The sequence below is a fragment of the Astyanax mexicanus genome, chromosome 8, assembly GCF_023375975.1.
Source record: "Astyanax mexicanus isolate ESR-SI-001 chromosome 8, AstMex3_surface, whole genome shotgun sequence".
NCBI lineage: Eukaryota > Metazoa > Chordata > Actinopteri > Characiformes > Acestrorhamphidae > Astyanax > Astyanax mexicanus.
Genome location: NC_064415.1, coordinates 41,921,305 through 41,936,167, shown reverse-complemented (window position 1 = coordinate 41,936,167; position 14,863 = coordinate 41,921,305). Strand labels below are relative to the sequence as shown.

General features: G+C 38.7%; 1 protein-coding gene across 4 annotated transcripts in view; it reads left to right on the top strand.

Moving 5' to 3' along the window:
- Positions 1-14,863, top strand: part of myripa (myosin VIIA and Rab interacting protein a) — a 56,386-nt gene that overhangs the window by 13,265 nt on the left and 28,258 nt on the right. For all 4 annotated transcript variants that reach the window (XM_022678026.2, XM_022678029.2, XM_049482525.1 and 1 more), the window contains one exon: positions 8,753-8,974. In XM_022678026.2, coding sequence (XP_022533747.2) covers positions 8,753-8,974 — 222 coding nt within the window. The remainder of the gene's footprint in view (positions 1-8,752; positions 8,975-14,863) is intronic.

Below are 14,863 nucleotides of genomic sequence, written 5' to 3'. Positions count from 1 at the left end.
ACAGGGAACTAGAAAATAACAAAGGATAAACAAGAGGATATACAAAGAACAAAGGACTAAGGCTATGGCTATGAAAAAACAGAGAAACACTGAGAGACAAACGACAGGTGAAGGTGCAAAGACCGACGAAAACAAAGTGGCACAGGGGGACTAAATATACAAACACGGGAAGTGGAAGCACCTGGGGCTAGGGGGCGGCGCTACAAATTGACACAGGTGGAAAAGTACTGGGGAAGAGACACAGAGGGGCACGGGTCACATGGGGGAAAACGTACAGAGACATGAGAACAGACAGAAACAGGGCCAGGACGTGACACCTATAGGTGAGTTTGCACCTTTGAATATAAAAGACACATGTAGGTTTGAAGAGGACTGCATACTATTCATAAAAAATGTGATAAAAAAGGAGATATTAAATGTAAGGAAAAGGAAATAATCACTTTAAATGGTGGTTTGTTTACAAATCAAAAAATGAAATTGTTACTTACAAACTAAAAATCTAAATTGTAATCGTGAAAAGCTCATATATTTGAAGAATATCAAGAATATCAATATTTTTTTTTTCAATATGGCCCACCCCTAATTCCCAGTAAACATGTGACACTGTGGCTTTGGAAATGTTAAATAAAGAAAATTAATTCAAAAATGGAATTTCTCATGCACAGGGCGATATGGCCCTAAAATAATATCACAATATATCATGGTATTTTTGAGATAAAAATATTCTTGGCCATATGACAAAACACTGAAATAAAAAAAAAAACCTTCAAAAATACGCTACTGCAGCAAAATGAAAATTACATTCCATTATTGCATATGATATGATATGGCACACCCCTAACTGAGATATAAAAAATACAAGAATTCTTACCAGATTTATAACAGTCAATGATCCAAAATACTAAAATTGCACTCCAAATATCTCCATATATCTGGGATTAAAGTAAAATAAATGATACTGTACAGATATATTTTTACTAAAATTAATACCCATACTTTCCAGTATAACAAAACATTTCAAAAACACAGTAAAGCAATGATAATTCCAGTAGCACTATTGTGTCAGTTCCACTAGTATCAGCACACCACACACTAACGTACCACCACCATGTATTAATGCGTGTTGAGGATGACCCACCACTCACTCAGGTCTGGTGGGTTGGTGACCTGGCCTTTGATATTAAAGTATGCAGACAAACAGATTGAATATCAGTTTGAAGTGCACTGTATACAGCAAATAGTTCTTTGAGTTGAGACCTGTATAGGACCTTGGCTCTTACTGAAAAACCCTTGAAGTGGAACACCTTACCCCAATATCATTTCATTTGCCCTTCTCTCCGTAGCTGTGTCTCTCCTATTTGATATTTAACTTACCCACTAGGAAATGGAGACCCAAGAGACTCACTAATACAAGCAGTCATGTCCTTTTCATTGTAATTACATCAGCATCCTCAGACAGATGGCAAATTATGTAATAGCTTAAATGTTCAGAGCAGCCACTTCTAAGCTTGGCAATAAGCACTTGCTTGTAATTCGGTAAATCAAAATAAGTGACTTGTCGGCTTTTACGGAGCTCTGATTAGAACATTTGGATGCCGCATTAATCTTTTAGCAGCACATTTAGCCTTGTGTAGTGCATGCAATTGCTTGCTTGCTTGACACTGTTGTCTCATATTTTCTAAGATCTGGGTTTAGATACTTCAATAAAACAGTGGGTGACAGTGAACAGCAGTGCATTAATTTCAGGGGAAAGACAGAAGTAATCTTAGAGAACAGTGGGGTTTTATTCCAAACAGATGCCGCTGTCTCAAAAATGTAATAGGACTGCTGAGACTTTAGCACTGAAATCAATAATGTTTGTGAAGTTTGGAAACATACCTTGTGTACCATTCTTATTCCTCGGTTGTTTTACAAATTACAAAAACCCTTTTTTATCATTTTGCCTTAATATTTAAATTTATGCATATCCATTTATTTATAGTCTGTGTATTTATACCTGTTCATTTAGTTTAACTGGTACCCTTATATATAGACATCTGTTCTTTCAATTGGCCAGTAAATCTCGTAAAGCTGTTATAGAGCTCCTTCATTCAGCTTTCCTTTGCTTGTCATTAAAATGGCATTGTTTTTTAACATTGACATATTTTGATATTCAGTTTTTAATTGCAAACAGTATAATTTGTACTGTATACATATATCATTGCAGTGCATATTGTTCTGTATATTAGGGGTTCTTTACCTTAAGTTACTGCGCGGGTAGAAGCCTGTGAATAGGCAGAAGTCTGTGAACAGGCAGAAACCTGTGCCTGAAAAGAAGCCTGTAAATGGGCAGAACCCTGTACCTGGGCAGCAGTTTCTGTGTAGAAAGAAGCTTGTGTGTGGCTAGAAGCTTGTAAATAGGCAGAGGTCTGGGAAAGGGTAGAAGCCTGTACCTGGGCAGCAGCCTCTGGGTAAAAAAGCTTCGGAATAGGCAGAAGCCTGTGAATGGGAAGAAACCTGTGTTTGTGTAGAAGGCATTTGCTGGGCAGAAACTTGTGCCTGTTCCTGGACAGAACCCTTTGAGTGAACAGAAGCGTATGAATGAACAGAAGCCTGTGGCTGGGCAGAATCTTGTACCTGGGTAAAAGGCTGTGAATGGGCAGAAACCTACAGGGGTTGGACAGTGAAACTTAAACACCTGTCATTTTAGTGTGGGAGATTTCATGGCTAAATTGGAGCAGCCTGGTGACCAATCTTCATTAACTGCACATTGCACGAGTAAGAGCAGAGTGTAAAGGTTCAGTTAGCAGGGTAAGAGCACAGTTTTGCTCAAAATATTGCAATGTACACCACATTATGGGTCACATACCAGAGTTCAAAAGAGGACAAATTGCTGGTGCATCTGTGACCAAGACAGCAAGTCTTTGTGATGTATCAAGAGCCACGGTATCCAGGGTAGTGTCAGCATACCACCATGAAGAACGAACCACATCCAACAGGATTAACTGTGGATGCAAGAGGAAGCTGTCTGAAAGGGATGTTCGGGTGCTAACCCGGATTGTATCCAAAAATTATAAAACCACGGCTGCCCAAATCACGGCAGAATTCAATGTGCACCTCAACTCTCCTGTTTCCACCAGAACTGTCCGTCAGGACAATAAATTATTATGGTCTAAAACCAGGTGTTTCAGTTTCATTGTCCAACCCCTGAATGTCTGGGTAAAAGGTTATTCCTGGGAAGAAGTCTGTTAATAGGCCGAAGCTAGTCTTTGGGTAGAAACCTGTGAATGGGCAAAAGCCTATTACTAGCAAAAAGTCTACCTATTCCTGAGCGTGCGTCACTTTAAACATGTTCCAGTCTGGGCATTTTAAAGTGAGTTTTTTTAAAATATGCATAGACTTAACAGTGAAATAACTAAAGCATACCTTGTTCCCTTGCTTCCCTGTTGTAAACCACTTAGTGCCCATTGTTATGCTAATGACAGTGTTATATCAGACCAAGACTGTGGAACAATGTCCTCTATTTTTCCTTGTGTGGAGGTTTAATGAGGTAACAGTACATTATAAAAGCCCTGTACAATTATGTATTGCCAAGTTTGTCTGCAAAGTGTAATGTAACCTAGCTCTGCGCTTGATGGGCCGATCAACCTGATAGACATTTGGCAATCACAATAGACCCCAAACACCCTGATTAGCTCAGCTGATAACTGACTTTGGAGTTAGAGTAAAGATGTTTTGTAAAGCTTCAGAAGTTAAGATTGTAGATTATACTACAGTGGAGAACAGGAGTATAACAGTTCAGGCATCATTTTAAACTATGCCACAGCATAGACGCCATCAGTCCATTAACACAGACCAACATTCTCTATGTCTCACTGTGGTTCATGTTTAATGTTTTTTTTTGCAGTGAAATTACTTAAAATAAACATCAGGTATTTGATCAATATGCTGGTCTGTTTACATCTTATTTTAAATTATGAAATCAGGATCGTCAGAGGACAGTGTATCAGCATAAAAACATCATCAGAAGTCTTAACAGTAGATAAAACAAACCCCAGTCAAACAAGTAAAACATAATATTATACTTAGATATTATACTTAGATACTTATTATACGTAGATCAGTCCTGCATACTGGCTTTTTAGCCCATTACTCCGTACTGAACAGCCTTAACTCTGGTTATAACTCTGTTGTAACTGTTTGCTTCAGGTTACTGCACATTAACTATTCGCTTCAATATTTTGATTGGATTAATGGTGGACTCATTAACATAAACATTAGCCAGTGTGAGAGAGGCCTTCAGTTGCTTAGAAGTTACCCTGGGGTCCTTTGAGACCTCACATTCTATTACACGTCTTGCTCTTGGAGTGATCTTTGTAAGTCGGTAACAACGATTTTAAATTTCCTCTATTTCTACACAATCTTTCTTACTGTGGATTAGTGGAGTCCAAACTCTATGAAGATATATTTCCAGGCCATTGAGCATCAACAACCATTTTTCTCAGGACCTCAGAAATCTCCTATGTTCAAACACTTCCACAAAACATGTATTGGGAAGAGCAGGCTTTGATAAATCCCTGTTCTTTACATAAAACAGGGTGCACAGGCTTTATTTTCTCCTATTTCATCCTATAGATTGACAACACCTGATTTAATTTCACCTTTAAACAAAGTGATAGTTCTAGAGGTTCACATATTTTTGCCACTTTTTGGTGGGGAACCATGACGTGCAAATTTCAGTGTGAACCTGACCAGTACATTGCACCCCTGGTGGAGAGGAAGTGTTTCTGCAATCTCATTGTTTTTCCTAGTTTGCCACCATTTTTTTACAACCATGTTATCATATTGTTGCCTCCTTCCTATAGTCATGTACACATTAGAGGACTGTCCTATAGTATTCTTGCATAATATATGAGCATGCAAATGTCAGCAGTTAAAGCCATTAGCTTCAGAGTGCTCTCTGCTCACTGCACCTGGGTTAAGTCTGCACCTCTTGGCACAGGTTGCCTTTTCCTGTCTGTGCCAACCACTCAGTGCATAAACAACAGACCACAGGCACAGTTCAGCAGAAACAGCACACTGTGTGACTCTTATCATGGTTCAAGCCAGAGTACCTGCAGAAAGAAGTATACCTTTCTCACTGAGTCATTGTGTTGTGTTTGTGCAGCACATTTTAAGTTGTGGTGTCTGTATCGACACAGGATTGTGTATGTGGTATGTGTACAAAGCCACTTGGTTCTGGTAAGTTTGCATGCAAATAGGGATTTTGATCAGGGCCACACTGTTTTAATAATATTATAATTAGCCGCAATTATTATAATAATATACTAAATTAAAATTACTTTATTTTTAGTAACAGTTTATATAACTAGACCTTTTGTTTTTTTTTGTAAATGACTGCTTTATAGTGTGTGTTAATATAATAATGGAGCAGTCTGACTAACTTACCTGACCTTTCAGCTTCCAGTTCTTTTACAACACTGCAAACAAGTAACTTATTATAACTGTTTGAATGATATGCTATGATTTGCGTTTCTATAGCATATTTGTATTAACATTAACCTCCACTTAGTAATGTGTGCAGTGTTCAGCAATGGTTCAAATAAGGCTGTTCAAAGAAAACTGTTCATTTGGGTGAGTAAAGCACTTCTGTTTATTTACAGTAAGCTTAGATTTCCAGATTTCCACTTAGACTAGCGGTTTGTCCCACAAAGCTTGTTTTATAATGGTAAACGGAAAGCTACAGTCTGATATACTCGCCTCTAAACGGTGAAAGAACTAGCTAGCGCTTATGGTTGTTAGAGGCTAATGATAATGCTGCTCCAGCAGTGCTAACCGCGGTTAGCAGCAAGCTACAGTCCGATAATACTCACCTCTGAATGGCAAAAGAGCTAGCATGGTTAGGGGGTAATGCTAATGCTGCTCCAGCAGTGCTAGTGTGGGATAGCAGCAGGCTACAGGCCAATAAGGCTCACCTCTGAATGGCAAAAGAGCTAGCGCTTAGCACGGTTAGCAGCTAATGCTAATGCTGCTCTAGTCTCGAGTCTCGATGCAGGAGAACTAAACTGTAGAACTAGACTATAACGCTGTACTTCAGCCGAGTGTTTTTACTGCTCCTTACAACCTGACTGTTAAAATTCATACATAAGGTGCACTGGATTATAAAGCGTACTGATGATTTTTTGGAAAATTAAAGAACTTTAAGTGCGCCTTATAGTGCAAAAAATATGGTAAACTTCTTTTTAGCTTCTGAGAACTTTCCTCAGTGCTGCTGGTTGTGCTACTATATCCGGCAATGGCACCTTGAGGACACAAGATGATGCTCTGAACACTGTGGTTACAACAAAGACTCAGGACTGGACAGGAATTAAAATAGTCAATACCTAAACCATTAAAATAATCCTGGATCGTTCCCAATCCTGAATCACTGTATCGGATCAGAATGTCCTGACATGTATTGTGAATAATTAAGTGTCATGTAAACTTTATTGTATCATGATCTAGTCGTTGTTTACCAACTTTTTCCTTCTTTCTTGGCTTCTTTTTTAATCTAGTGAGATTACATTATGTGCGTGTGCGTGTGCGTGTGCGTGTGTGTGCTCATTAAGTAAACGTAATCAGCCTAGACTGCAGTCTGTAATCACTGATAATAAGGACACTCTGGGCTGTGTTCCGCTGGTCTGAGCAGAAGGAAATCAGCCATGAATTTACATACCACTTTACAAAGGTGCATCAAGGTCCTCTCTCTCATTGTGTTAAAACTTCTATTTGAAAAAAAAAAAACTGAATAAACGGGGTAGGACTGGACAATATAAAAATATCAATGTATATCACAGTATAAAATTTTTTAATAACTATTAATGTGTTTTAATAATATAGGGGTGAAAAATTGTGTACATTTTTGACAATGTGTATTGCGGGATTAGGCAATTGCACGTTCTGTTACTATGAAATCTTTAAATGTTTAAACACCAGAGGTCAGAAAAAACTTTAGCTGTCCATAATTTTTTGTTGGTTAATGTTGAATGTGCACTTCAGGTTCTTCCACATACACTTTAATTGGATTAAGGACAGGACTTGGGCATTCCAAAGCATTAACTTTTTTCTTATTAAACCATTCTTTGGTAAAACAACTTAGGGTTCTTAGGTGCTTAGGAGTCGTTGTCTTTCTGCATGACCCACCTTCTCGTGGTTTTCTCTCTTTCTCTCTCTCTCTTTTACTCTCTGTGTTAAAACTTCTATTTGAACAATACTGAATTTATACAGGGTTGGAATGGACACTATTACGATATCAATGTAGTTCAATGCAATCAAGTTGCATTGTTTAAACACCAGAGGTCAGAATTCCACTTATGCAGGCCAGAGAACCAGTGGGCGTAAGCAACGGGCGGAGGACATGTCAATCCTTTTGGACTGAAGCTAATCACTTGACCACTTTTTGGTGTCACTTTTTCTAAGCCAATCAACAGCCAGATTTAGCTCTCTATCATTTTTTCTTGATTGATGTTGGTGGGTTTCCTTACATTAATTGGGCACTTCAGGTTCTTCCACATGACATTTTTTAAGCCAATCAACAGCCAGAACTAGCTGTCCATCATTTTTTGTTGCAGCCTTTGCTGCAGGGTTTGTTTCCACGTGGCATTTGGTGGAGGGATGATTTCAGATAGTGTAGTGGAGTAAAAAATATATATATTTTAATTTGAAATGCAGATAATTCTGAGTAAATGAAAGTCACCACAATGGAAATAATTAAGTAAAGATACATTTAAGTAGCGTATTTACATTCATTACTGTTCACCATTGTTCAGCTTAGACATCTTATACTATGATACATCCACTCTAGATCACTTAAAAAATATGTATATATTAAGAAATTAAACAGCACAGGAGTTTGTTTAAGCTTAAAACCCCACTTATAATACTTAATAATAAATAGTACCTGTAAAATATTATACAAGGAGCATTTATATAAGGTGCATTTGGCATTGTTTATACAATTATGAAATGATTGTTTTCAGAATTTGTTCCAAATATCATGAAAGAAATCAAATTGTAAATCCAGATTTGTAAATTGCATCGAATTAAATCGCAAGCAGAGTGCATCGTTACACCCTACAGTAATATGATTTTACCACATTTCCGAAACTTTAGTGTGCATTACTTAAAGTATCTTTTTCTGCCTGCCTTTCATTATTGAGCATTCTTTGTGAACACATTAAATTCGATGTGGCCGTTCTTGGCAGTTGTTTGTGTGGCATTTACACCTCTGGAAAAAATGTATAGACCACTTAAGTTTCTAAATCAGTTTCTCTGATTTAACCACTTTAGACCTCAAATTATCGGTGGAATAACCCTGTTTTTTAATGACAGTTTTCATACATCTTGACCTGTTCTCCTCCACCAGTCTTACACACTGCTTTTGGATAACTTAATGCCACTGCTGGTGCAAAAATTCAAGCAGTTCAGCTTGGTTTGATGGCTTGTGATCATCCGTCTTCTTCTTGATTATAATTTTTTATATAATAGTTTTTAATTTGGTAAAATCAAACATAATTTTAAGTGGTCTCTTATTTTTTTCGTATTGTAATTCTTTTTATTAAGAAACATATACTCACTCCAGTAATATGTATGGGTGTAATCATAGCTGATTTTATTATTTATTAATTTTTATTTTTATTAATTGTTTGTTTTTTTTGTTCTCTTGCTCCCTGTTGCTCACTTTCTCCCTTCCTCTCTCTCTCTCTCTCTCTCTCTCTCGCGCTCTCTCGCTCAGTGACTTAAAGCAGGAGCTGGATGAGGAGGACAGCCGGTGTGTTTTGCTCTCTCGTCAGCAGGGCTTCAACCAGCGCTGCTGCATTCGCTGCTGCTCGCCCTTCACTTTCCTGCTCAAACCGCGCCGCCGCTGTCTGGACTGCAACTACAACATCTGTAAGCGCTGCTGCTCCTACTCCAGCACCGAAAAAGGCTGGCTTTGCTCCGCCTGCGAGAAGAGCAGGTGAGTGATTGCAGCTCTGAGAGCTTTACTGCCTTAATATGTCACAAGACTGATTACAGGTTGGGCAGTGATGCTGCTGTCACTGCACACAAATCAGTTAGAGGTGCTTGAGGCTAAAGATGCTGTTCTTGGTGAAGGTTCTCTGCTGGTCAGCCTTCAGTTTTCTTGATGTTTATTTTTTTTATAAATATAAGTTCCCATACAATTCACATAAAGTCTGTTCATTTCCATGATAGTTTTCCTGTGCTTAAAAAAACAAGCTTTGGATCTCTAATAAGGGCTGAGTGTATTTCAAGTGTGTTAATGGGTATTATATTTAATACTTAAAAGACTTATTGGCTCTGACAGCATGGGGTACTGTTTCTGTAATGGGAGTTTATTACGTTTGGATGCTTTGCCTCTAACCATCAAAAATGCGTTGCACAACGTGGCACTACACAGAGCCCAGGAAATGAGATTAGCTGTGGCGTTAAGCTTTTCACTTTGCCCTAACTGCTTTGATAATTATTAAAGTTTAATAGTGCCATTTCATGTACTTGCTGTATGCCTTCACAGACTTTGCATGCAATTTAGAGTATTTAAATAACTGAAAACAATGTGAATCAAGTAAAAAAAAATTACAGAATTTTGTTGTCCGCATTTTTTTTAATTCATTTGTAGTTATTATAAAAAAAAAACAAAAGCTATGAAAACAGCGTATTTCACAAAACTAGTACTAAATAGCTGTATAAATTATGGCTGCAACGATTAGTTGGTGTAATCGGTTAATAATCAATATAATAATCATTATTGATGCGTCGTTAATGTGTGTTAGAGCGAGAGGTAAAGAGCATAAGGAGACAAAAAAAGGGAAAGAGAGGAAGACACACACTCATAGTGAGAGAGCGAATACTGGCCCCTCCTCATGCTTAGTTGGCCAATGTGGTTTCAGTGTGGGTTGTACTTGCAGCACATGAAAGAGTGTGAGAGAGAGACAGGCATATTACAGTGTAACAGCAGCACTGTCTCCATTAAACACAAACAAAACATCTGACTCCACACAACTCTACAGCCTGTCTTTACTAGTTCTGTACAGTTTGAACACTGACTTCTATGGGCGTTTTCACACCTGTAGTTCGTTTCTCTGGTCCGAATCAGTTAATGAGTTCGTTTACTTGGAGCGTTTCCTCGCTCTGTTCGGTCTGGTTTCACATAGGCATAAATGTAAACGCACCAAAATACGCATCAATAAACCACGCGAGCAGCCTGTGTCCTCTGATTGGTCAGAGCTGTCTGACACGGGAGTACGTTAAATATAAATATACGAAAAAATAAATACATTGAGAAGATTTTGTGTTCCAGCGCAAATATCTGTGCTTTAACACTGAACGCTGAAACGCTGCACTTTCAAACACAGTGTTTCTACGTGCAGCGCAGATTTATACATAATAAACAGAGTCACGCGGCTGTGAGCAGTGAATGCAGCGCAGACGGCGCGTGCACGGACACAGTGTTTGTTCACAGCTGTGGTAATTAGCGTTATCTGGCTAATATATCAGTTTAAACTGTGCTTGCTTTATCAGCAGTTTAGCTCAAATAAATGGCTTATATTTAAAAGCTGGATCCGATCGAGACCGGATCACGTTCTCACCACAAGCGAACCGCTCCAGAGTTCGTTTGGTACCGGATCTTTTGATCCGCACCCGAGTGCGATTACTGTTTTCACACCTGCTCAATCGAACCGCACTAAAGTTACAAACGGACCAGGGTTCGGTTTAACCGGACCAAATAGTGCTGGTGTGAAAACGCCCTATATTAACTGTGGTGAATGAAATTACTGCGGAGAGCTGCTGAGGTGAGTTTATGCCTTTAGGCTTCACTCCTCCATTAACATTACTAACATTAATTAAACTTATGTCTGCTGGATAAGTGTTAAGGAGATACTGTACGCTCCATTAAAATTTAGTTATATGTGATAGTAACTACTTATTAGAGGTACGTCAAACTATCAAAATTGCAAAATTGGTCTTGGGGCCTAGAAGTTTCTGTCCTCACTAGTAGGAAGTACAAATGGAGGGCATGACAAAAAATAATCATGACTTATCGACTAATCCAAAAAATAATTGGCATATTAGTCAACTACTAAAATAGTCATTAGTTACAGCCCTAGTATGAATTAGTTTCATTATAATATGCATCTTTTCATAAGTAAACGAGCTAAAAAATGTCACACAAAAACATTCTGTGATTAATCATAATTAACATCATGATTCCTTTTTTTTATTTTGGGGAGGGAAACAGTAACTAGTGTAGTTTTGTTTAGGCCTGGCAGAGTAGATTTTGACTAGATCTTATTTTTACTGTGTTATAATATCTCAGAATATTGTTTAAGGGTTTGATTTACTGAGTGTAACAGAGCTTTAATGCAGGAAATAAACGATAGTGTATCTGCCTATATAAAATTTTTTACATTACATATAACACTATATATGTGTGTGTGTGTGTGTGTGTTTTTGTGCACGTGAATGTGTGAAAGAGAGGGTGCCTGCGAGCCTTCAGCAGTGTAACTGTGCGAGTGCTCACAAACACACACACAGATAAACTTCGGTGACATGAGGGACATGAGATCACTTGCCACTGCTATAGTCTATAGTGAACTCATGGAGAAACAATATAAGTGATCCAGTGATTGGTATCGATTTACAATAAAATGATCTGATCAGAGACGTCCCTGTTTTTTTCCTTTCGTTGTGTATAGCCATTCAGATTGACAGGTCATATCTGTCGCCTGGATTTGAGTTTAACATATAAATGTGCATAATTATATATTAGCATTGTTATATATAAGTATGGATCTTGTGTACAATGTGAGAATTTTTAGGATGGGTCCATCTGTTCATAGCAGTCTTGTCAGTTTTGATAAAGTGATGCAGCTCTGTTCATATTTTAAAGCTACTACCGGAGACAACTAAATCACTGTCAAATCATAGTACCGTATTTTTTGGACTGTAAAGCGCACTGTCAATGAACGTCTATTTTCAGGTCTATTTTCATACATAAGTTACATTTCAGTTCTTTGCGCTTAGCAGCATAGCCAGCTGCGTTTAGCAGTGCTACTCAGCCCTGGTTAGCAGTGCTAGACTGTCCCAGTTAGCATCGCTAGCTTGCCCCGATTAGCAGCATAGCCATAGCAGTGTTAGTCAGCCCCGGATATCAGCGCTACTCAGCTCTGGTTAGTAGCATAGCCAACCCTGGTTAGCATCACTGCTTAGCCCTGAGCTAACAATTTACACAAATTTAAGTGAGAGGAGAGACATCTGTATGATTTTATCAAATTTTAACACTGTAAAACTATAGTAGGGGGTTACATACACTTCTGGGGATAGTATTTGGCATTTACTGATTTCCATTAACAGTTATCTTAGCAAAATGAATGACAACATACATCTGTCCTAAAAACGTTATTTGTGGTGGTTTTCTGAAATTCACACAGAGCCAAAATTATACATGAAGAGCCAAAAATATACAGCTAATCTGATATACAATGTGTAATGTCCCTTAGCAAGTTGCACCTTGACCACATACCATTAAAAAGCTTTTAAAGGAATTCTGGTGGTTTATGTGGCCACTCTTCTCGGCAGCATTGATGGAGTATAATTAAATAATCGGTTTCCTGACACAGAGCTGTCTTTTAAGCACATACAGTGAGTCCAAGAAGTATTTGATCCCTTGCTGATTTTCTTTGTTTGCCCACTAATAAAGACACTATCCTTCTGCACTTTTAATGGTAGATATATTCTAACATGGAGAGACAGAATATCAAGACAAAAATCCAGAATATAATTTTAAAGAATATATTTTAATTAATTTGTATTTCAATGAGGAAAATAAGTATTTGATCCCTCTTGCCAAACACACTCAATACTTAGTGGCAAAGCCTTTGTTTGCAAGCACAGCGGTGAGACGTTTGTTGTAGTTAACCACAAGTTTAGCACACACACCAGGGGGAATTTTGGCCCACTCTTCTTTGCAGATCCTCTCTAAATCATGAAGGTTGGTGGGCTGTCGCTTGGCAACTCTGACCTTCAGCTCCCTCCATAGATTTTCGATCGGATTGAGGTCTGGTGACTGGCTGGGCCACTCCATGACCTTAATGTGATTTTTCTTGAGCCAATCCTTTGTTGCCTTTGCTGTATGTTTAGGGTCGTTATCATGTTGGAAGACCCAACCACGGCCCATTTTCAGATCCCTGCCAGAGGGGAGGAGGTTGTCCCTCAGGATTGTGCGGTACATGGCTCCATCCATCTTCCCAGTGATGCGGTGAAGTAGCCCTGTACCCTTGGCAGAGAAACGCCCCCAAAACATTATGCTTCCACCTCCATGCTTGACGGTGGGCACAGTGTTCTTGGGGTCATAGGCAGCATTTTTCTTCCTCCACACATGGCGGGTGGAGTTGAGGCCAAAAAGTTCAATTTTGGTCTCGTCTGACCACAAAACCTTCTCCCAATAACTTGGTTCATCTTTCAAATGATCATTGGCATACTTGAGGCGCTCCTCCACATGTGCTCTCTTCAGCAGGGGTACCTTTCGGGCACTGCAGGATGTGAATCCATTGTTGCGCAAAGTGTTGCCAATTGTTTCCTTGCAAACTGTGGTCCCAGCTGCCTTCAGGTCATTTGCTAACTCCTGCCGAGTGGTTGCAGGACGATTTCTGACCGTTCTCAGCATCATTGCCACCCCACGAGGCGAAATCTTCTTTGGAGCACCGGGCCGAGGTCTGTTGATTGTCATGTTATACTCTTTAAACTTTCTGATAATTGCACCAATAGTTGTTACTTTCACATCCAACACCTTACTAATCTTTTTGTAGCCCATTCCAGCTTTGTGAAGGTCAACAATTCTGACTCTGAGGTCCTGTGACAGCTCTTTGGTTTTACCCATGTTGGAGACTTGAAATCTGTGTGATCTGTCTGATTCTGTGGACAGGTGTTTTTCACACAAGTGATTAGTGAGAACAGGTGGCTTCAGGTCAGGTAACAAGTTGATTGGGAGTGTCTAACTGGTCTGTAAAAGCCAGAACTGCTAATGAATACTAAGGGATCAAATACTTATTTCACTCCATGAAATACAAATCAATTAATATATATTCCTTAGATTTATTTTCTGGATTTTCTTTTTAATATTCTGTCTCTCCATGTAAGAATACATCTACCATTAAAAGTATAGAATGATCATGTCTTTATTAGTGGGCCAACGAAGAAAATCAGCAAGGGATCAAATACTTCTTGGACTCACTGTATATGTTCAATAGGGTTCAGGGCAGGACCTTGATGAGGCCATTCTTAAACATAATGCTAGCCTGATTCATCCAGTCCATAACAACCTTTGATGTGTGTTTGGGGGTCATTGATTAGATTGATAGTTTAAGGTTATGCAGAAGATTTCTAAGGTAGACCTATACCTATACAAGTTGAAAGCATTTTCCCCAAAGCTTGATGCCTCCACCAACATGCTTTACAGTTTGTAAAGTGCTTCACCCTTACTCCTTAAACATACAAATTATGGACAGAAAATATTGGGAGCACCATCACTCCTGAGAACATTTCTTTCACTTAAAAAATGAACAATGGGTTTCTTTTAGCTTTAAAGCAGCACTAGGTAGGAATTCCTTAATTTTTTATTTTTTTATAGAAGTAAAATTACAGCTTGAAACTTACTGCAGCGCTGCATTGAGGTGTAGTAGGAGGAATAGTGGTGCTCTCGTGTCTGTGCCGGGCTCCTCTGAGCTCAAACCAGACTTTAAGTTTTCAGAGGTGGCCACGACCAACGCTCGCGAGAACTGCGACCTGCTTTCTGACCTTTAGTTCTAACATTTCTACAAAGACTACTGGTTCATTCTTTGCAAACTAA